Genomic DNA, 23,737 nt, shown 5'->3' on the forward strand with positions numbered 1-23,737 from the left:
GGGTCTGCCCCATCCCTGGAGGTGTTCAAGCCCAGGCTGGAGGGGGCCCTGGGCAGCCTGCTCTAGTGGTTGGCAACCCTGCCCCACAGCAGGGGGGTTGAAACTAGATGATCACTATGGTCCTTTTCAACCCAGGCCATTCTATGATTCTGTTTGCCCTTTTGACTGACGAAAACTGAAGGTTTGACGTTGGAGACAACGGTGACACAAGACGAAACCCAAATTCATTTCCGTGAGCGCCAGAGCAGGTTTGAAGGGCTTATGACCAAACTTTGGCCATGCCCCGGAGACAGGAGTTGCCTTTGCTGTTCTCTCATTGAAATCTGACAGAGAAAAAACTCTCAAATCAGAGCCGTGGCAAGGAGGGGGATTTGGAGCCGATGCTTCTGCCTTGGTGCGTAGCGCAGCCTTTCTTTCAAGTCATAAGGGTCTGTTTTGACCCTTTTAATTTCAGGTTTTCCAGGCAGGGTGAACTTAGGTACTCCCCCCCGCCCTACCCCAAAAAAACCCAATGAAACAAACAAAACATGTTGTTTTCCTCTCAGAATTTTTTTTTTTTTTAGCATTTTGAAAATTCTCACCTTTAAACTGTTTGGGTTCAAATGGTGAGTAGGGCGTTAACTGTTTTTGAAACAGCAATTTATTGGTTTGGGGAGGAGATACAAGGGCAAATTTTTAAGGTTGTGGGAGCTGTGTCTCATTGCCTCTCCTCTGGGAGGGCGGCTCACCATACGTCCTTGGCCAGCGCTAACAGGAGAGCTGTCTTCCTATGAAAATGAGTCTACCTTATGAGGATATACCTTGACTTCAGATTGCAGTGTAGAAATGTTACAGATAGTTTTGAGCAAGCTTGAGTAATGGAAGCAATGTATCTGTGACAGCACCGAACATCCTGTGGGCTGATTTATTGTGCTGCTTAGCAGATCAGCCTAACTGCGGAGAAGTGGCCATGCTGCCTCCACTTGGTATGATTTTGTTCTGTTGAAGGCTATAATGGAGGCTTGTTTTAAGCTGTTTTGAAAAATATTAGTGTAACTTGGTGTCCAGCGACAGAGCTGTCAAAATCTGGCATCAGAACTGAGCTAGATTGAAAATATCCCCTGTGAAAGGTTTAACTGTAGAGTTTCCAGCAGAGGTAGGATTGGCTTGCATTGGCATTACTGGAATTTTTGGACACGATTATCTGCAAGAGATTTGCTCATGCTATCTGCATAAAAAGTTTAAACTAATCAGACTTTAGGGTGTAGAGAACTGGGAAGAACTGAGGCTAAAATACTGGGATTTTTGCATAGTTGGTGTATTATTTAAACACCATCACAATGATGATATTTTATAGACTTATCTTTAAAGTAGTTGTGGTGCGCAATTACAGGAACTCTGACTGTTAAAGCACAGGTTATTTCAGTAAAATTGGGGGAGATCTGTTTGAAAAATAGCCTGCAATGTGCATATCATATACTAGCAAGAGAATTGTTATTTCAGAAAATTTTATCATGATTTCTTAGTAGCTGTTACACACCCAGTATATTGCTTTTTTATATTCTGGGGTCATAAATGAGATGTTGAATTCCTCCTGTTTGTTGATTATCTATCTCATTTCATTCAATTCAGGAAAAGTCTGGCAGACCATATCTAGAAGAAAGTGCATATGAGACACTGCAAAAAGACTTCCAAGATGTCATCAATCTACTTAAGGGAGATAAAACTCTGGAAAAATTCCGAATAGAATACGAGAAGCTCCATGCTGTTTTGAAGAAGTCTCATGAAAATGAAAAGCGTCTCATGGAGAAATGCAGGGAGCTGAATGCTGAGCTTGTGGCGAATTCATCTAAAGTAGCTGCACTCACAAAGCTTTCTAAAGATGATCGGGGGACTATATCATCATTGAAGACGGTAAAGTTTTGAATATAATTAAATATGATATGTAAATTGTTAAGGAAAACCATGGTAATGTGAAAAGCATCTACAGGAACACTTTATTTTATGTAGAGAACTCGCTGGAGGGCTAACTGTAGAGCTGGCATCTCCAGTTCTTTACCCTCTGAGCCGGCAGTGCCTGCTTGCAGGCGGCAAAGCCAACTGTGTTTTGGGCTGCATTAAAAAAAGGGTGGCCAGCAGGGAGAGGGAGGTGATTGTGCCCCTCTACTCGGCTCTTGTGAGGCCCCATCTGGAGTACTGTGTCCAGGCCTGGGGCCCCCAGCACAGGAAGGACGTGGAGCTCTTGGAGCGGGTGCAGAGGAGGGCCACTAAGATGATCAGAGGGCTGGAGCACCTCTCCTATGAGGAAAGGTTGAGGGAACTGGGCTTGTTTAGCTTGGAGAAGAGTAGGCTCCGGGGAGACCTCATTGCGGCCTTCCTGTACTTGAAAGGAACATATAAACAGGAGGGGGAGCGACTGTTTACGAGGGTGGATAGTGATAGGACAAGGGGGAATGGTTTTAAACTAAGACAGGGGAGGTTTAGGTTAGAGATTAGGAGAAAGTTTTTCACCCAAAGGGTAGTGGCACACTGGAACAGGTTGCCCAGGGAGGTCATGGATGCCCCATCCCTGGATGCATTCAAGGCCGGTCTGGATGTGGCTCTGAGCAGCCTGGTTTAGTGAGGCAGCCCTGCATATGGCAGGGGGGTTGAAACTAGATGATCACTGTGGTCCTTTTCAACCCAGGCCATTCTATGATTCTATGATTCTATGATTCTCTGCTTTGCTGCCAGTTGCTTTATTTCTTTAGCCTGGTATTTTTACTAGTCCCAGTCAAATTCGATGTTTATTTGCAGCTTTCAAGTACTCACTAATGGTTTTTGCTTAAGCTTTCCCTCACTAAAATAGCACAATTTCAACTTAACATATAGATTTTGACGCTGGATTCATTAATATTTTTGAAGTGCTGCTTGGATGTTAACTGTTGCCAGAACATAAATCTACTTACTTGCTGAAATACGGATTGTAGACCAGGAAAGTGTCATCAACTGGTATATATAAATGTTTCACAGTGTTTTTGAAAAGGAATCCTATATAGCATTTTAGTGTAATTTTACCAATTTACTCTGATGTGTTCTTTGTTATTATTGATTTGAACTCTGTCAAATCAAAGTGCTTGACTTGCTAAAAGCAGTCAATGTTTTTAGCCTTACAGTGAGGTTTGACTACCAGAAACCTAAGGCTGACAAATGATCAGAAGACTGTTATTCTGAACTTTTTTCCTTCTGGGGGTTTAAAAGCTTAGGCTGTGGACCTAGGCTTTAATTTAGCGTTTAGTTGAGAAATCTCCATGCCTTACAATGAAATGTTTTGTTCCAGTAAAATAAATTCAGTGTAACAATCCAGAATGATCTATGAGCACTACAAAAATAGAAGTTATTTGAAATGAAGTTTCTTTTCCTTAGAATTAGGAAGAAAATACACTCAGAGTAAATGTAAATAGCAGTGCTGTCATCCTATGGCTGCAGCTTGCAAGCCCGTGGTGCTGCTCAAAGCATCCTCAAGGAGGAAAACTGCATAGAAAATCTTGTTGATTTTCACTGCTGCTAATCAAAACCTGGTAGGTGGGTGTCAGGAACTGCAAAGATCCTTATCATTTTCTTTCTGCTATGACATGGCAATACTCTTGAGTGTGAACAGCAGCAGAGGCAAACCTTCAAGATGTTCCCAGTCTGAGGAGTCATTGTCATAGTAATGTCATAAAACTGAGGAGCAGAAGAGTTGGAAAAATAAGAGCCTTTCCAATTTCAGCAGCTAATTTAAAGCTCAGGCAAGGTATGGCTTAACAATACCACCTACTATTGAACTGGCTAAGAGATTTTGTAGTGAAAAAGCTGCTTGACAATATGGTCCTATTAGAAATGATGTGCAATGCACAGCATGTGACATTTCAATTCTAGCGGTGTGCTGCGGGCCAAGTAAACAGCACTGATACTTTTTTGGTTTGGTTATGAGAATTAATCTTACCCTTAAATGTTCAGAAATTAGTTGGATATTTTTTAAAATGTTCGTGTCATGTTTTGGAGTTTTGTTTGATACACCCTTCGTATTTCATGTTATTCTCCTTTCTGAAGGGAAGTTCCATTGCAGCTGTAGTATTTCACTACAGTTTTACAAACATTCAATAAACGTGTTTCACAAGTGCCCAAGGCAAGCGATGAGGAAAGTTCAACTGCTAAAATAGCAAAGATTATGTTCTTTACTGCTGAATTATACAAACAATCTGTTCCACGGTTTCATTATTTACAAAAGATAGGGGAATCCTGGTGGGGTTGTTCCTGTAAAAGTGGTATAGTTGCTTCAAATTAAGGCCCTAAATCTTGGTGACTTGATGGGTCATCAGGGTAACAGGTGTACAGCCTTCCTCTTCCAAGTCATTGTTTCATATAGAAATAAAAGTTGTAGAAGCAAATTTTTTCTCCATGTGAAGTCTCGCTGTAATCAGTAGGATTTATTTAGGGGCAAGGGTTAACTACACACATCAGTGTCTGGTAGGACCCAGGTCAATAATAATCAATAGCTATTAACTCTGTGGTGGCTGTTCAGTGCACTGATTTGTAGTTTTAATAAACTGTACATAATAGTCTGCTGTTTGTAGTCATATCAAAGGAGCAAAGTGCCAGCTGAAGACTGAGTGAATATAATTCTGTTTTTCATTGATAGGGATACTGATCCACAAGGCTGCACTGGAAGAACACTAGAAGGGGAATTTATAGGAGCTTGTACAGCCCTGCTTGGAATTACCAAGTTTTCAATTTCCAATGTACTTTTTCAATCCAATATATTAAGAAAGCATTTCAGCAATTCTTTTTCTGAGCAGTGAAACTGGTGTGATCTTTTGGGGTATTTAATGTAAATAAAGTAAGGCAGTCATACTTTATGAATTCTGCTTCACAATTTCCTGAGTTCCAGTACTTGTACAAAAAATTTTGAATTATTCTAACTGCAAACATCCAATGTACTTCCATCCAATTATACAACAAACTGCAACGCATGTTACCTACCTAACCATGTACTGCAATTACCCAGTGATGCTGGCATACTCTGCATTATTTCAGTTCCCCTCGCCACTGAGTAATAATGTGAATATTTTTTCATTGAAAGCTTCCACTGTGAAAAATTTCCTCCTCTTTGCTTTTGAATTTAAAGGAAGCAATCTGTTGATCCACTGTTCAAAGTAAAAGACACAACAAAGAAACAACTACAATGAAGCTCAGTTTTGCTGATGTTGAAGTCTGTAGCAAATTCTTATTTAGATTTTGCTTATTAATGAGGCCATCATCTGTGCCTGCTAACCTTATTCATGAAAATTGTTTTTATCAATACAAGTTCAATAAAATTGTTCTCACACGTTGAAAGCAAGATTCAGTTCAAAAAGCACAGTTTAAGGTGATCTGAAATCACAGCTTATCTGAATGACCTCATTGACTTCAGAGGAGCACTTTTGCGAATACTCACCAGAACAAAATACTCACTGAAGCCAGTAAGACCTCTCAGAGGCAATATTGATTTTATTCACCAGTTCTATCCCCTAAAACTCCAATCGTGATGATTGAATTCACCAATTTTAATCACAGTCTAATCAGCCAGCAGGAAGTTTTGATTTAAGTAATCAGCTTTAATCTTATTTTCCATTTGCATTTTTCTAGAGAAAGGTTGGTCGACTCTTATTGGTTGGCAAATCTGAAACATGTTTATTTACAGCTGTATTTTATGCTTCTCTGACAGTCAAGATGATACACAATGTCTTCATACCATTATTTCAGTCTAGCATGCATTTATTTAAATTTCATAACTGAACATTTTTATGTAAGATAGTGATGAATGAAAAATTTATTATTTACTAGATTATACTTAATACTTTATGTGTGATGAGTGCTGCATTTGAATAGAATTTAGAACTCAAAATGTATAAAATGTAACAATTGACTTTAATATTTAAAACTGTTTAAATATGCTTGATACATGCGTGAAAAACACATTTTTCAAACTAAATTTTTAGCTAGGTAATTTATTAAGTAATGAAAAAAATGTTTGTAGGTAGTGAATTTACTTGACTATAATCTCTTTCAGAATTTCTGAACAAGTAAAGGCCACTGTTTAACTCTTTATCAATAATAGGCTGGGGAAAAAACAGAAGAGCAAGCGTGCCTGATCTTTAACCTCCAGCTGATTTCTCAAATGTGGATATGCTGGACTAGTTGAATAAATAAAATGAAAATGTATTCCCTCTCCAGTTTGAAGAGGCTACCGATGTTATATTTTGTGTCAACTTTTTGGCACATTCTGGTAGCTTGTTACTTCTGATATTTTGATAGCTTGAGTTTTTAATTTAGGCAGTAAGCTGCTAAGTACTGCATTTGCTTGATTTAAAATAGTTCCATAAATATAATAACAGTATACCATAAGACAGATGTCATAATTGTTAGTTTAGTATTAAATAGGGGTTTTTTTTAGAACCAGAGATGTTAATTTCAATAAATAACTGCTGTAAACAATTTAATTGAAATTCACCTATTTGATACTCTTCATGGTGGAGTGTTTTAAAATTTTTTTTTCCCTGTTCCATTTTCATGTGATGCAAGTAGGAATTGACAGGGATATTATGGCCTGATGTAATGATGCTTCTGTCTAGCTTTGCTTGGGGAGACCCTAGAGCTAATGTGGAGTTGCACTGCCAGACTTAAAGTTTAAATCTGCACAAGTCCATCAAGTCCAGAACTCCACCAGGAATCGTCTGAGAAAAGAGGATGAGAGAGAGGACAGCATTCTGTGATTTGCAGCTCAGGGACTTCTAGTGTCAAAAGTAGTGTCTTCATTATTTACCGAGTCTTCAGAAAGTTTTCTTCCAGTCCAGTCATTTTCTGAATCTATGCATTTTTTTTAGCACAGGATTCCAGAACTGTTAGGAGCTTGGTAGGAACTGATAGGAACCAGACAAGGAATAAGCCTGCTGTGCAATTCTTAAGGATCTGATTCAAGGGAGAGAGATACAGAGGAAGTTAGAAAATGAAGTGAAGCCCTCTCCCCTGTCCTGTTCGTGGATATCAAACAGGGGGCTTGTGAGAGGCACATGAGTCTTTCACTAAAGTAATTCCATGTGCTGAAATTTAGCATGAGCATTGTGGCTTGCCTGAATATATAGTTAAAATCAAAATACATTAGGTCCTCACAGATGAAAGTGAACAAAGAGGGAGAAAAGCCCAGAGTAACATCTTTTTCTGATCCAAATCAAATTGGATTTTCATTGTCATAACAGCTAATAAGATTTTTACAAACATAAGTGAGCTATTTCAGTAGATGGTACCTTTGTGGGCACTGAATTTTCAGTAAATTTTTAGATATTAGTGGGACTCACACAACAAAAACCTCATAGAGTGAGGTTTGATAGTTTTCAGATCTATGTGTTAAATAAAATATACTAGAGCTTTTGTGGTGTAAATTGAGAAAACCTGAATGGCTCAAAATATTTGCTATGTCCTTGTCCAAAAGAAAAGACAACTGGTGAAGAAACCTGTTGTGAATCTAACCATGAAAAGGCATAATAACTATTTTCTTAATTAACCAAAATGCAAGGAAATTAATTTTTAGTTTGTTGTTAATTTTCAACTCACTTTAATTTGTGTAATTCTTCTACATTTTGTTCCTAGGAGATTGAAAAGGCCTGGAAAATGGTGGATACAGCCCATGAAAAGGAACAAAAAGCAAAGGAAACGATTAATTCACTGCAGGAGGAAATTGCGCGTCTAAATAATTTAGTGGAGCAAGAATCTGGATTGTCCCTGGGACAGGAGTACAAGTAAGATTTCCCCAGGGAGGGGAAAAGCCTGATCTGATTTTCTATCATTTTACACCTTTTTTAGCCATTTAGACACTACAAAGACACTGTAAATCAGAGAGAGATGTCTTTTCTGCCTTTTATTTTTCTCATGAGTGCACATTTATTGGTCTATGTGTTTATGCGATGAGCACGTACAGAATCGGGCTGTGTGTGAGTTAATTCAGCATTGTAGTAAGCTGAGAGATCAAATCAAAATCAATATCATGCACTTTCCAGTATCTGTTATATTGTTTTATCTGACTAGCATTTCAACATACTCTGTCTTTGAGAATAGGAACCTGTCAACATTTTAATATATGATGGCAGCAGGGTCAAGCAGATAAGTCAAGGAAGCGGGAGACTTGATTTCTGTTCTGTTCCCAGCTTTGTTATAAGGCTTTATCACTGTCTGCATTCTTGCTTGTGTTTTATGTTTATACATTTTCAAGATTATGATTTTTTTCACTGAACACTTACGCAGCCACTAGCATAGAGGGACCTAGTCTGAGGTGGAGCCTCTAGCTGCTGCAGTGTGCAAATAATAAGGATCCTCAGGAGTGGCTCAAAAGCCCTCCAAAAGCTAGTATTTGTAATATCAGGTCCTCAGACTGTGCTTGTGCTGTAACGTTAAGTGTAAACTCAAAGTTGAGATTGAGTGCGTTGACCCTATGACCTGTGCACTTTCTGTCAAGATGATTGCTGATGGTTGGCCCAGCTGGTTCTGGCTTGAAATTTTCACATGGTATAAAGGTATTTATTTATATTATGCATTCAGGATATGCATGGGGCATGCTCATCTCCCCATGCGCTGTGTATCTAGGCTGCATGAACAATGCATGAACATCTGTGATCAAGGCCTTCAGTGTGCTCAAACGTTTCCCCTGCAAGGAATGTGCTAGCAAGTAAACCACCTGGATACGTGAGAAATACACTTCTTCACCTCTTGGCACTGAAATGTTCTGGACCTGTGTAACAGGTTTCCTTGGATCTAAAAGCTTGGTCATTAAGCCTTTCCCTAGTATGACTCTCTGTAAAGGCAGCTCTCTGGCTGCTTTTTGTGTTTTCGTGCAAGAGCCAGGAGCCATTATTTTGCCAAGACCTCACTTTTGCCATTTCCAGCTGCTGCCCAGGCGGCTGAGACCTGTCTCCTTACAATTTCCTCTTAAATTTCCCTGTTTACAGCCCTCCAGTTCCATGCCTAAATATTCTGTCCAGTAACAAGGCCATTGGACGAGAGAACTCCTCTACAGGTTTTCAGCCCTTATATGGCTGAAAAGCCTATAATCTTTTAGAACTGTAAGGCTAGTTTTTGAGGTTGAGCTTGAACCCACACTGCTTGGACTTTCTTTCAGATTGTAAATGTGTCCAAGCAGGGAGTCTGTTTCATTCTTACATGAAATGACTGTAAGAAGTAACCTAGTTAGGTGCCTGGTCACACAAGCTGCAGAGACACTGGTTACAATATTGAAACTTTTTTGGTCCTGGAGTAATTTTGCAATGAGCAGAGAAGAAGGAATTTTGTTCCCTGTACCTTTTTGGGAAACTGAAGGTTCAGACCGATGTGATGTAACAAGGAGTGATTTATTGGACTAGGTTAGCTTTTAAGCTAACTTCCTATGTTGATGGTGACTATGATCATAGTAGACAGAGCGTATGATTCAACTGACCAAGAGCCTTAATCAAAGAGGAGCTTAAAATGAAGCAAATTACTTTTAAACTCCTATTTCTCACAAAAGATCTTGCTGTGGCATAGGAGAAAGAACAGAAAGGGTCTGTGACACTGCTTGACTATTATTTCCTTGCTTCCAGTATCCGGGATTTGCTAAAACAGAAAGAAGAGACAACAAAGGAGCGAGACCAGCTCTTGTCAGAGGTCGTGAAGTTACGTCAAAGTCTAACCCAAGCCACAGAGCAGCAGCAGGATGCAGAGAGGGCAAAAACAGAGGCAGAACAATCCATTATGCAGGTCTGTACAGATCGCAGGTGGTGATTTTAGGCTTTGTCCTGAATCATTCTCCGCTCTTGGAGTTGATCTCCATTGACTAGTATGCAACTACCTGTTCTTTCACATCTCAAACATTTTCAAGAGTGCTCAGAAAGGAGTCTGTTGTGAATGATTTTTATATTTTTCTCTACTAGGCTATGTCCTTTGCCAAGTGTATTGTCACGTACGAGCTGATTCCATTGCTTCCCAATAGCCTGAAGGAGGTCAAGGTTCCTTTGCCTGAATTGTAGTTATCTTTCATACTTTCATAGTTTCTTACTTTGAAACTTTCAGAGTTTCTTCTTCTGCACTGTAAATCCTTATGCCTCCAAAGAACCACTTAGGACATAGACCTGGAATGGAGATCCTAGGTCCCTTGCTGATGGCAGTGGTTATCATATGATTCTGCACTATCATTTTTAAGAATATGACAAGTTCTGACTTAAAAGTTAATTAGACCATTTTCTTCCCTGCTGCTTATGGGAAGGTTTTCCAGAACATCACTTTTCTAATGGTTAGAGACCGCCTACTTTCTTCTTCACACTGATTCGTGCCTACTGTTTTTCAGCTTAAATAATTTTTCACCCCACCACTGTCTGTGGAGAGCAGTCACATTCCATATGAGCTCTACTTCTTTTGTCTCCTCTTTAAGTTAGGTTCCTTGTTTTTCTGACCATCTCAGTAGACACTTCTTCTTTACTGATCAATATGTATAGCTTCCTTTAAATGTGTATAGCAGCTAGAGATACAGAAAACAGGATCAATAGGATACCCACTGCATGGAGAGAAAGTAGAAAACGATGGAAGATAGGACACAGAACTCTGATACCTCAAAATATAAAGACATAATAATGAGAAATAAAAGAATTTAAAGCAGAATATAAATAGGGGCTGGAGCAAGACAACAGGAGAAAGGGAAAAGCAGAACAGAACACTTAAACAAAGAACAGAGAAGAAATGGAAGCGGCATTTAGCTTACAGTTTTTTATTAATCACAAATAGGAAAGTAGTGATCAACCTAGGTTTCATGCACAGAACTCATTTCTGTTTCTAAAGCAGATGGTAGGGAATGTATTAAAAGAGAATATAAATCTTTGCTTTTCTGACAGCATTGTGGGCATGGGAGAAAAGAGAGAGGATTGAAACTCCTGTCAAAACTCATTGAATCTTGCCAGCCTTAATCTTCTGATACTCGCTTTATCAGCCCTTGAAGTTTCTGGATTGTTACAGCATTTGTAACCACCTCCCGTTCTCCCAGTATGAACTTATTCTCCACTTCAGACTGCTTAAATGACAATGTCTTTTTGAAGATCCTGTTGAAGACCCAGTCAGCTTCTCATCTGTGAGCTCAGAGGGAGAAGAATCTCTAAGTGAAGAACATCTTTCAATAGCTGGTCCCTGTCTGAACTGAATATTTCCATGTGCATCACTCCCCTGTGTCTCCTCTCTGCTGATTCTGCTCCATCACATTTTTGGGGAGGGAGAGAAAAGAAGTCACAAGACAGTCTATTATGTATGAAAGAAAAGTTCTCTTTTGAAGTTCCCCCAGGTCACTTTGAGAGCAGACTGATTGCAAGCAGTTGTGAAAATGAACACTGGTCTGACATCTCTCTGTTTCCTTTGATATCAGTGTAATAAGTGTTTCTGCTGGTGATACAGAAAACCAAAATAAAAGTCCTTGCAATACAACATCAGGCCCAAATTACTTTAAACGCTACATTCAGAAAGTACTACTTTACAAGTAACTTGCGGGAAACCTTTTTAGAAGAAAAATACTTATGTTTATGGGAACCTTCTTAGAAGAAAAATACTTATGTTTGTAAGAATCTTCTTAAGAGAAAAATACTCATGTTTGTCAGAACCTTTTTTAGAAGAAGGTCCTCATGTAGTTGATTTCTACTACAGGAGAAAATAACACCTGCAAGGGATGAGAAAGAAAGCAATTGTACAGAATGTGAGTGAGATAAGGAGGAACTGAAGGTAAACAATCAGCAGGATTAGGTAATGTTGAGGGTCCTGTTCCCAGGACCAAAGTTAGGCAATACTATCTTTGTCTTTAGGATTTTAAAATCCTTGTCTCCAATTAGTAATTGCCAAATTTACATGAGCTCTGTATAAAACGTATAATCGAGGCATAATAAATGGCTACAGCATGATCATATTGGTCTGCATCTGAGTCCCTACCAGCAGCAGTAACTTACAAATGAAAACACATTTGTGCCACTGCATCTCCAGAGGAATGCTTTTATGTCTGAACTGTATCAGGCCCTTCTGTGTGGGTGAACTGTCTGGTGCTTAACAAGTTCTTGTCATCAGTAAATAGGTTCTCTCATGCAAAATATTTGGTTCAGCCACTAGAGAACATATTTACTTCTGAGAAGATCTTGCATATTCCATGTGGGTACAGTAGTATGGAAGCTTTTGTTTTCAAAATCAAGCATAGCAGAAGGAGAGGTGAGAGGTCTTGTTTTCCTGAATAAAAGGCAGCAGAACTTAAACTTTCTTCTTCTCTGTTATTATAGCTTCAGCAAGAAATCCAGCTACATCAGAATGAGGCATCACGAGAGGCTCGAAAGAAGGAAAAAATGGAGAAGGAGCTGAAAAATCTTCTAGCTGAGATGGATAACAAGCAAGCTGAGATCAAGAATTTACAGCAACATATACAGAGGAACAAAGAGGAACAACTGAAAATGGAACAGCATCTAAAAGAGCAGAAGGTAGGGTATATGGCACATTGTATTCACCTGGTCTAACGTTATGGTCAGATGTCAAAATAAGAAGAAAATGTATATTCCTGAAGGGAGAAGGAGGGAGATTATTTTAAGTAAATAAATTTTAATTAATATTTATTTTATATAAATATTATTTTACTAATAAATAAATATGTAAAGCTTGCTGACAGATTTCAGATAGATTTCCTCACAGAAGTCAGTAGTGAATTGCAATTATATTGCTAGAGGTCATCTTGAAAAGATCACAGCAAATGAGACAGAGCCCATGAAGAGCATGGGTGATCTAATGATAGTAACAGGAGACTGCCAGGTTGGATTTCTGATGTGCATTGCCAGTTTTGCCACTGATTCACTGTAGTGGCATTGGTAAAGTCATTTTACCTTCAACCCCTTCTTTCTTCTCTGTCACAGTAATTTTTATCTACTTCTCAAGCTTGCGGAATAGTTTCTGTGAAGGGGCAGAGAACTGTCTTCATAAACCTTTTTTACTGATTTCCCCCAAACTGTTTCTAAAAACTTTATCTGGAAATGTCCTAACAGTGTTCTGCAAGTGTTTGAATTTTCAGGTTTTCAGTCCATTTCCCCTGACTTTGAGAAACTCTCAGGGAAGCAATTTCAGTAAATGGCAGGGGAGATCTCATCACTGTAAAACAGTCCTACCTCAAGGGAAACTTCTTTGGGAGTTGTGTGTTTCTTGTAAATTTATATCTTTTATGGCTTTTTCTTCCCTTCAGGTCCCTGAATTTGTGAAGGTAGAGGTCTGTGACAATTTTTTGTCAGCATAGAGTCCTAGTAAAATGCTTCACATAAAGAGATAGAGAGAAGACTTGATTATTTTATTAATTTGATGCAGCTTTTGAGGGCAGCTCCGTGATCTGTCAAGACATTCACACTGTTTTTAAATAGAATAAAGTATCTACAATTCCTAGTTCTGTTCTATTCTTCTTCCTCCTTTCTGTAGTCCATTTCAACCTAAGTGCAGATTTTAGGGGCATTCAATTGTCCAAACTATCCTGGAAACCAATAGTTCACATGAAGTGCTGTGTCTATGCTAATTAACCAGATTCCTGCACTGGCTTTTTTGCCTGTGCTGACTTGAAAGTGTCTGTGGAGCCCCTGCCTTGTCTTTTGCAAAAAGTCTGTCCAAAACACAGGCTATCCAACTTGTACAAGAGTCAGAGTAGATATCTGCAAGAGAAGGTGACTGAGCTATTGCAATGTCATTGGGTTGTTTCTCAACTGATTTGTAGCTGGCTGAGACGCCTGCTCTTATTGCTAATATAAATTAAATTTCTAATAAAATATCTTTGTTTGCATGACAGTGAAGATGGTTTGATACAGCTACTATAGGCTTCATCCCACCAATGTCCAAGTCCTAATAACGAGTTGCTGGAAACACAGTGTTTTGCTGACATTTGCAACACAAGAAACAGTATTCCATGTTTTTACATTGCCTTTGCTTCTGCATATCTTCAGAAGAGATATTCCACTTCTCTTCCTTTAGTGTTTGTTAAGGGCATAGTACATATTGACTTCATCAGTTTACTTCATCAGAAGTGAACAATATGGTGATTATTTCCTCACTTATGGAGTAATATCTTTTAGGGGAAATCCCATCAAACAGAAAAAAAGACTGGCTCCAGTACTGAAGTATATGTTTTCCACAGAAACCATGAAACTGCTGTTCTGGGCTTCTGACTGAAGACAAATCAGAGAGGAAAATGGTTGTGTCCTGGTCTCAGCAAACCATGTACCCAGAGAAATGTTATCAGCATATTAATGTAGGATTTGCTTGCTAAGAAGCAGAGCTCCCTTGCCCTCTGCTGATTAAAGTAATTTGAATCGCATGCTCATTTTCAGTAATTATATGTGGCAAATTGTTGTGTTACGTGATGCTTGCCAAATGCCTAACAAGAAGTAAAATGTTTATCTAACACCTGCAAGAGAGACCTGCTAAGATCCCAGAAAAAAAAAAAAAATTCACTGGCTGTGTTATTCATTAGAAATTATCAATTCCCCTAGTCAATATGAACATGTATATTATTTCACATTAGTAATTTCATCAGCAATGAAGAGTGGTTTTTAAACAGATAACAATCTGTGGCAGCTTTTATCTCTTGGGGAGACAGAAGGTTCTGTCTTCATGTATATGTAGATACTGTAATGAGATTTTAAAAAATTAACAGGATTGTTCTTTAATCTAATAGATCTTGAATGAAAGAGCTGGTAAGGAACTTGAGGAATTTCAGACGAAAAATAATAAGCTCATGCAAGAGCGCGAACAGCATAGTGTGATGCTTGAAGAGGTGATGCGGGACATTCAGCAGAAGACAGCAGAACTGAAAGTAAGTACCAGAAGGTGCATGCGTTCTATCAGCCATGTCACTGTGACAGCAGTTGTACCATCTGGGACAGGGATGACCTCAGTTCTTGTACTGATAGCTCCCTATGGGTAGTTTTGAGGGAAAACTGAGGAGTTTTCACTGGATGCCATTCTTTCTGTGGCAGTACCATGGTACAGTCTCCAACTGTATCACCTGACAGTGCAGCACCTGTCCTGCTGGAGGAGCTGTGTTTCATAAACCACATAAATCAAAATGCTCAACACATTGTGTTCATAAAGGATGCATGGTACTTTTGACAAGCATAAAGTCTTTTTTCAGTTGTGAGGTCTTCAGATAAGAGCAATGACTTTCTTTCTTACAGTGATTAACATAATCAGAATGTTGCCAAAACCCATTTAAAAATGTTAATAAATTATAATGACAGTGTTCTGGATAGCTTCCACTGAAGGGAGTTGCTTCCAACACTAACATTTTCCTTCCACAGTATCAGCTGGGAAAGTTAAATATAAGTAACCAAGATGGTGTTTACTTTCTGATCTAAACATTTTTCTTGCTTGACTTTACATTGTTTAGTAGTTGTTTGTACCACTCAGAAGCAGGTGAGTTTCAGTTGGGAAAGGATTAAATGATTTCTGCCTATGCTTTTTAGGGTACTTTGAGAGCATTTGTGATGAAGGGTAATGTATAAGAGTTAGATGTTATTACTCCACCTACTGTATCTTGCATTTTGTATCCTCATTGGGGTCAAAACACTGAACATTAGAAAATTCAGATAGAAAATCATTATCTTATCAAGGTTTACTCAAGTATAACCAATTCACCTAAATAAAAAAATTGTTTGCCAATAGAGCCTTTTTAAAAAACAAAAAATGGGAACTGTTAGTCAGAATGATAAAAAACTAACCACCGGCAGATGAAAAGCTCAGCTTGTAACTAACGTAACACAGAAGATTCTGATTTGGATCCTTAATGGGCTGTATGGTAGGAGCTTGTTTTCTGTTGTATTCTGTTAGACAGACTGGAGGATATTTTTATTACCTATTTGAGAAAAAAAATTATGTCTTTTCCAGGTTGTCTGTTTTTTTTTTCATTACTTCGAGCACTGCCATAATTGTTTAAAACTTTACAAACAATTGTGTTCTACTGTGACTTACTTTGGGGGCTCTAGAGTGTCAAAGGGAGGATTTTGAATTTAAGATTTTTTATCCTAACTTCAAGAAAAGTTGATGGAACTTGTAGAGTCATGCACATGGACTTCTGACAACAAAAAAATAGAAGATATTGCCCAGTTGCTAATTAAGCCAATTGCTAAAGCTTCTAAGAGCCCCAGTCGTGATCTGAGATGCCCTTTTTGTAAGCACTGTGCTTGCAGTTTCATTCTGTGGTGTGTTGAGTGCCTCTACTCTGGTGTTGGGTCACCCGAAGTGTGAAAGTGTTCATAAACCTCTTGAAAGTTATTGTCAGTAGGAATTGAGGAGACTTACATCCTCCCAGAGGACACTTGCATAGCAGGATTCACTATGTTAGAGAATGAGTATCTGAGGCGATAAGTGGAACACTGAAGTCTGTGATGGCTGTAAAACCTAACAGTAGCACTGAGTTATATTGAGGGAGTTATATTTACTTCTTAAAGGGAAATGTCATTATTGGTTGTGTTTCCTGGTAACCAGTTCCTTAATCTTTATGCAGTGTTTTGATTTATTATTTTCTCCTCTGATTGCATAGCAAATGAGATGAACTCTGCATTTTGCTTTTTCTTTAAAGCCATAGGTTATAGAAGAGATAGGAATAACAGATACCTGCTATTAGGGACATGCAACCAGACTACAGTACAGATATCTTTCTCATCACTGTCACTGTCCCTAATACTTCAAAGGAAATTAGAGCTGCCTGTGTTTAATCTGCAGGACTAATTGGTGTGGTGTAAGATTTGCAGCTGGGGTTTCTTTATTGATCATCTTCAGCCCTAAAGCACAAGATTTGATTATCCTTTTTGTTGCCCTAGCTGTCTTTGTTTAAATTATTTCTAATATTGTTCAATTAGCTAATTATCTTCTCTCAGGAGACCCACAGCACTTATACCTTTGCTTCCTGCATTTCATGGAATAAGTATATACCAAGTACAGAGGCATTTTCTTTCTGTGATACTTTATCTCCCCTTTCCTTGTTACTGTTCTGTAGGCCAGAGATGATGAAGTGACTCAGATGCGCCTTGAAATTTCAAAGCTGAACAAAGTAAGAGATGTTCTCCAGAATAAGCTGTGTGTTGCAGAGGAGCAAAAAGTTGAGGCAGGACGTGAGAGAAACACCCTAAGAAATCAAATATCTGCACTGGAGAGAGGTAGGTGCCAAAATTATGGATGGATCTGTCTTCTGATTGATAATTTATTCATTCAGGGTACATCCTCCTGTTAGGATCATTCTCCTTTAGTGTCTAGTATGAGACTGTAGAAATGGCAGTTGGAATCTACAGCAGTGTTCTAAAAACCTTGTACGGTTACTGAATTTTCATCATGTAGCATATGTGGGGTAAAAATACAACACACATAACTGAACTTTATGGTGTGACAATTTGTGCCATGTCACATAGAGAGTCAGCCCCAATGCACCTCCATTGCTCCTGCACTGACCTGTGAAACAGAAGCAATCTCAGAGCTTACTGAAATCAGATATGATTAGGACACACTATTTTCTTGCTTTTATTCTGCTGAATAGTTACATCCTGGAAATGAATATGTGCAAGCGAGGCAATAAACCTAGTTCTGGTATGTTTAGGACTTCAGTGGTCAGTGTGTATACTAGATCTGGCCAAGTATTGACTTTGACTTGGTAGCAGATCTGGAAAACTTTAAGAAGGAGCTTTTAACAATTTTGCTAAATGGTAATTTTGGAAGAAAATGCTTTGGGTCTAACAAAATATTTTGTTTAACTTTAAAACCAACTTTTGGGGTATTTTTGAGCATTTAAAACCACTTTTTTTTTTTTTTACTTTAAAGTACAAATAAAATTAAAAGTAAAATTTGCTTTGAAATAAAAATCGACACCTTTTCAAAGTGATTTTCAGAAAACAGTTTAATTTTTTTTTTTTTTTTTGCTAAACAAATGTTTTGAATTTGGCAAAACATTTTAGCTGATGTGACTTCACTTTTAGGGGCAGAAAAAACCCTCTGCCAGAAACTTCATCTAGTTCAAATTGATATATACTGTCATAAATGCCTCCCCCTGCTCTCCATTGTTTCTAGCTTGTGTCCTGAAGAGATAGCATGTATGAGATACAAATCCTTCCATATAACTGTGTTTATGGAAAGTCACATCTGCTTTTCATGAATCTCTGTTAGGGTGGAAAAGCTTTCCCACAAGCGTTTTGCTAGTACTGCTTAAGGTCATGCTCTGTACTGGAAAGGAGAGAGGGACTTAGGAAATTCTGATCTGTGCTGGAATGCCTGAGGATGGCTACTAATATGTCTTCTTGCAGTAGTTGACATATCTGAGCACTACAATGTACTGAATTTCCTGAATTGCAGTGTTAGTATAGCAGGTTTTAATTAATTTTAAAATATAATGAAAACACTTCTCAGTTTTTAATATATGTTAAATAGTATATGTCCAGTGTTAATCTTGACCCATAACAAATAGTTTTAATTACACTGAAGCCAGTAGAATCTCACTGCTTCAAAGCAGAACTGAATTTCACATAGAGTGGTTAGAATGATTCTGAAAGTCCCTGTTTTTGAAAGTGCCTCAGTTTTTGGATGCATACACTGAAGCTTCAAAAGGCTCTGTTTTTCAGTGCACTCCATGATTTCTGAAAATACAACTTCTTTGTGGTGTCTTGGTTTGAACACCCAAATACAGTAAGTCCCCATACCATTAACTACTGTGCCTGAGTTCTTCTGAGTTCTTCTAAGTACCCAAGTAAGTATTACCATCATTAGCTGATACCTGAGGTTGCAAAACCGGGTCACAGATAATTGAACTGTTATCTAATGTTAAGGCTTTTTAAAAAGTCCCCTAAGTTGTTTCTGCACTTTTAGCAGCTGTACAGTTTGAACCCAGGTTTTATTCTCTTTCTTCCTTTTCTCTAGAGTTGGAAGCTGCCAAAAAGCAGGCGGAGATTGACAAGAAAGCTATAGATGGGCTCATGAGGGAGAGGGATATGCTAAGCAAGGTGAGCTTGCATGGGTAATACTGAAACAAATCTCATTACTTGAGAATGAAATGTCTGTAGTTTAAACACTCACAGTGACACAGAAATGTTGTAGAATAAATAACATTAAGTAAACCATTCAGATTTCCTTAAGCGAATGCTTACACTGCTTCTTTTCTGTGCATTGAAATAGGATTAGTACCCATAAACAGACAAAAGTTTTTTAAGTTTTAACATATAAACTATCAGGGTGTTAAAAAATGCTACATGTGTTCACCTTTATTGCAAACCCATTGTTTGATATCCAAAGGGTTCATTACATCTGTGCTTTTACACTCAGTAGCATACACAGTTTAACATTAATTTAGGCAAATTAAGTCTTTGCTAGTAAAAAACCAAACCAAAATGTTGATGCACCATGTAGCAGCTGGGCAGGCTGTGTTAAAACTAATCTTTGCTTTTAGGTCCATTTCTCATACTGATCATTTTCCATCAGCCCAAAGTTCTTGTACTGCAGGATAGCATCTCATGTTTATGGGCATTCCTAAGTGTAATCCAGTAAATTCAATGCTAAAGGCTGATTTCTGAGGTGCTTTACTTGGTATAGATTCACTGTCCTGTGTCTGAACTCTAGCAGAGGCTCAGATTTGGCAGGTAACAAATATCTGCTTTGTATAGGGAAAATTTCAAAGGAGGACCAGAAAGCTTATTTTGTAAAGATGAAATCTTGGTGTTTTCTGTTTAATCCTTATGCATAATTTTAAACCAAGTTTTGTTAATTTACAGTTTGAACTCGCTAGTTAGGACATGACAAGGAAGGGTATTTGGCTTTATTATTTATTTTAGTGGCTATTGGCATGCTTTACAGTCTAAATGCCTTAAAGCTGGTAAGGTTTTTCCAGCCATTAGTTATATCCACTTGTGAACAATCCTACCTTTTTTTTTTTTTTTTTTGTATTGCAGACACTAGTGGTTTAGCTTCAAAACAGAAAAAGCACTATTTATCAGATCTGTTAGAGATTTTTTTAAAAATCAGATTTGAGGCTCAAGTATTTCAGCTGAACAAATTAGATAAGGGGTAATAGCATTGAGAACTCCAATATCAATGATGGCATGTTTTTGTCATAGTGGTGACAGTGTTGCCTTTTCAGCTCAAGAGTCATTATTTTGTGTTACCTGTAGAACTTGGTCAAGGCTACCAGTACCACTCAAAAGCAGATAAATTTGGTGAAGCTCCATGAACAGTCGAAGAAAAACTTGGAAGACGAAATCCAAAATTATAAGAATGAAGCTCAGAAACAAAGAAAGATTATTTACCAATTGGAGAAAGAGAGAGATTGTTTCATCAATGAAACCAGTGAGCTCAAACAGAAGGTAGGAACAGCTTTTTGTGCAAGTGGTTCTTTCCTGTCTTATGCTGAAAACTGTACAGATGATGTATTCGTCTCCTAATGTGCCAGTGGGAGGAAGCTTAGATCAGTGTTCATTACACAATTTACAAAAATTTCTGCTTGTCAGTGCATATTGCCCTCTACTGTTTCGAGTCTCTCTGGGGGAGCCTCATCCAATGGGTGTGCATTCTATGACAGACTTGGAGTACAGCAACGTATTTCTCTTATTCAGTGATCATTTGGGAAATGAAACTAGGGCTGGAGTTCAAACCAAGGCCTCTGACTTCTTACACCCAAGTCCCACAACTAAAACTCTCGTATGCAGTTGGAAATTACTCTGATTGTTCTGGCTTATCTGCAAAGGACCTTATCTTGCATACTACTGGTGTCCTTAAATTGAGGCCAGGAGAGCTGACAGTGCTCCACATCTTTGTAAGAGATTTAGCATGTTAAAGGATTACTCCTAGTATGTGAAAACATCTGAACATGTTCAAGCTAGTCTGCAAAACGAAAGTTTTCCAGGAACAGCTACAGAGAAACACCACATAAAATTTGTGTTGCCTGTTGCCCATTATTATGCACAACTTTATTCCTGATGGTATACTCGGGAACATGGTTGTAACATGTTCCATTAATTACTGAAGATCACATTGAAGGGCCCTCCAAGAAGCTCATTGATTTACTGGAATTAACTTTCAAGCTGTTTCAACCCACAAGTTATTTGCTGTCTTTTCACTTTACAGTTATACTTTCCAACTTCATGTGAACAGGGTTTTTTAAATCATTTTTGAATGGTATATGCTCCCTTGTCTGGAATAACTTTTGTCATTTGCTTGGAATAATATTCCACAAAAGTGAGATTTGTCTTTGTTGCAGAGTCCTATTTTCGTGTCTTGCATCTTTCCCTCATAGTGCATATCTAACAGTATAAATATGAGGTAAGAACATTGTAATCTAGGGGCAGGGAGTAATTAATTACACTCAGAAGTAGGAGGCTCTTGCTTTCAGTTCTGAATTGTGTTACGATATTTTGAAGGTGAAAATGACAAATATTTGCTTGTTTACTTTTTATTTTTTTCCCCTGCCGCTTTGGGTGCAAATTTTCTGTCACCGCTTTTAAGGCAGAGCCTCAGTAAATGGGTTTTGAGACTTGATCTGTTTGTATAATGATGCCTGCATTGTGATTGCAAGTTTCCAAAGGACTTACATGCTTCTCTTGTTCACTAAAGGGGCAATTCCTGACTCAGCTTGCAGGTGAAGAGCAGCAGGAGCAGTTCTGAGCACAGGAGTATGTGAGACAATAGCCTTGTCCCTGCAGAGGTTCCCTGCATGAGATTACTCATTGTTTGGAAGGATAAGACAGTGCAAAACACAGGGTAGAAGGAGGACATAGGATCAGGATTATTATATTCACTAGGTAATATTTAGGTTCTCTGTTTGACCTATATAGATGGGTAGCTTGAGAAACTGTGGGAAAACTACAGGAGCCATTTCACAACTGGTGGGGAATGAGCTACTGATGGGCAGTAATCATGTGGCCAGTCAGTGCTCTTCTGTCACCTTTTACCATCAACCCGGCTCTGAAGGAGCTCACTGCACACCTTCTGAATTGTGTAAGAACTGGTAAAGAGCCAAACCTATCTAAGCCCGAAGACATGGAACTCCTGCAAGGCAGACAGAGCCATGCTGGCTCTGAAAGCTGCCCGGTTATTTACAGCAGAACAGGATCTATAAAGCTGCAGAATTCCTCTTTCAAAATAATCATTTACTACTGAGTGACTGATGAACAGAGTCAGCAAAGTTATATCCACAACAGCAAAAGATTTTAGTGGTGAAAATTCATGCTAGACTTGCTATTCTAATTATTGACTTGACTGACTGCTCATTTGTACCATTTTTTAGCCAGTGTCACTTGTTGAATAGTCTTATTTCTAGATTAGCCAGCACAAATGAGAAGAAAATCTGGCTCTTTGCTCTTTGTTGTGTAGCCTGTATTACTGAGCTACAAATGTTAGTAGAATATTTATTTTTTGAATTGAAAACCCCAGATTATGAAATTTTAGCTTCCCTCTGGAAGGCTTAGACTGCTGAAAAGGAAGCAGTGAAGTATACTCTTGAGTCTCACCTGAAGTATTCCTGGACTGTGCCTTATGAGAGGTCACAAAACCAGTCTCTAATATGTTGTTTTTTCAAGAAAAAAAAGTCATTTACAATGTTAAGTTTACAGTTGTGGTGGTTTAAAACTGTATGGCAGTCAAACACCATGCAACAGGTTTCCTGGGGATGGTGGAGAGATGTAAAGGGGTAAAGGGAAAAGAGGCTCATGGATTGAGGTAAGAACAATTTAGTAACTAAAATACAATTAAATTGAAAATTTATAATAACAACAATAAATATATATATGCAAATATACAAATGAGTGATACACTGTGAAACTGCTCACCACCAAATGACCCTGGCTCAGCCCATTCCCAGGTAATGATTCCAGAGCAGAGAGAGTCCCAAAACCACAAGCCCAAAAAAGAGATAAAAGCCCAAGTGTCCGAGAGTCTGAGGCCTGACTAAGAGAGTGAGATGGCCCTGAAAGAGGGGTGACCCAGAGAGAGAGTGAACTTCTGGACAGAGCCTCATCTATATACTGGGCATGACATGCATGATATGGAATAGACCACTGGCCAATTTGGGTCTCAATCCTAAATCTAAGATCAAATCCTTGGCTAGTAACTGGGGCTGTGCTCCCTCCCAGTGTCTCCTGTACCTGCAGACACTGGCACAGCAGAGAAGCTGCAAAGTCCTTGGCTGTCCTGGCAGTAGCTATAAACATCAGTATGTTATCAGCCTTCTTGGCACAAACTCAAAACACAGCCTCTTAGTAGCTACTATGAAGAAAGTTAACTCTGTCCCAGCTGAAACCAGGACAACAGTTTAGCAACATATCCAGAAAACTGAAAAACATATCTCCTTTCTTAAATTCACATAATCTTTATGGAAAACCTAATGCTCAACAGGCATATCATTAACATCCTGGCAGCACTCCTCAGGATGGTTGTATTAAGGCAAGCAAATAAGGACGGTACCATTACTGAGATCTTCAGTAGGTTCACTGAACTAAACAGGTAACCAACAGCAGTTGATAGTTAGGCATACAGGTGAAAAAGACCTGTGAGGGTACAGAAGAAAACTCTGAATATCTAATGCTTTCTGCTTAGCTTTGGCTCCTCATTGCCAAATCTGTGAAGTGTAGTGTGCTGTCAACTAAATCAGAATTGAGGATGCTCAGCCACCCACGGGGCTTTTGGAAAACATTTAATGTATCTTTTCTGTATTTATAAGGGAGAA

The 23,737-nt window shown here is 38.5% G+C and overlaps 1 protein-coding gene across 1 annotated transcript in view; it reads left to right on the forward strand.

The window, feature by feature from the left end:
* Positions 1 to 1,614: 1,614 nt before the first annotated feature.
* CFAP58 (cilia and flagella associated protein 58) overlaps positions 1,615 to 23,737 on the forward strand; it is a 60,389-nt gene continuing 38,266 nt past the window's right edge. Inside the window, exons 1-8 of the mRNA XM_010082114.1 lie at positions 1,615 to 1,893; positions 7,630 to 7,778; positions 9,609 to 9,765; positions 12,306 to 12,500; positions 14,723 to 14,860; positions 17,042 to 17,201; positions 18,946 to 19,028; positions 20,190 to 20,381. Coding sequence (XP_010080416.1) covers positions 1,783 to 1,893; positions 7,630 to 7,778; positions 9,609 to 9,765; positions 12,306 to 12,500; positions 14,723 to 14,860; positions 17,042 to 17,201; positions 18,946 to 19,028; positions 20,190 to 20,381 — 1,185 coding nt within the window. The 5' untranslated portion in view covers positions 1,615 to 1,782. The remainder of the gene's footprint in view (positions 1,894 to 7,629; positions 7,779 to 9,608; positions 9,766 to 12,305; positions 12,501 to 14,722; positions 14,861 to 17,041; positions 17,202 to 18,945; positions 19,029 to 20,189; positions 20,382 to 23,737) is intronic.

Source organism: Pterocles gutturalis, unplaced genomic scaffold (genome assembly GCF_000699245.1).
Source record: "Pterocles gutturalis isolate BGI_N339 unplaced genomic scaffold, ASM69924v1 scaffold12419, whole genome shotgun sequence".
In the NCBI taxonomy this organism is placed as follows: domain Eukaryota; kingdom Metazoa; phylum Chordata; class Aves; order Pterocliformes; family Pteroclidae; genus Pterocles; species Pterocles gutturalis.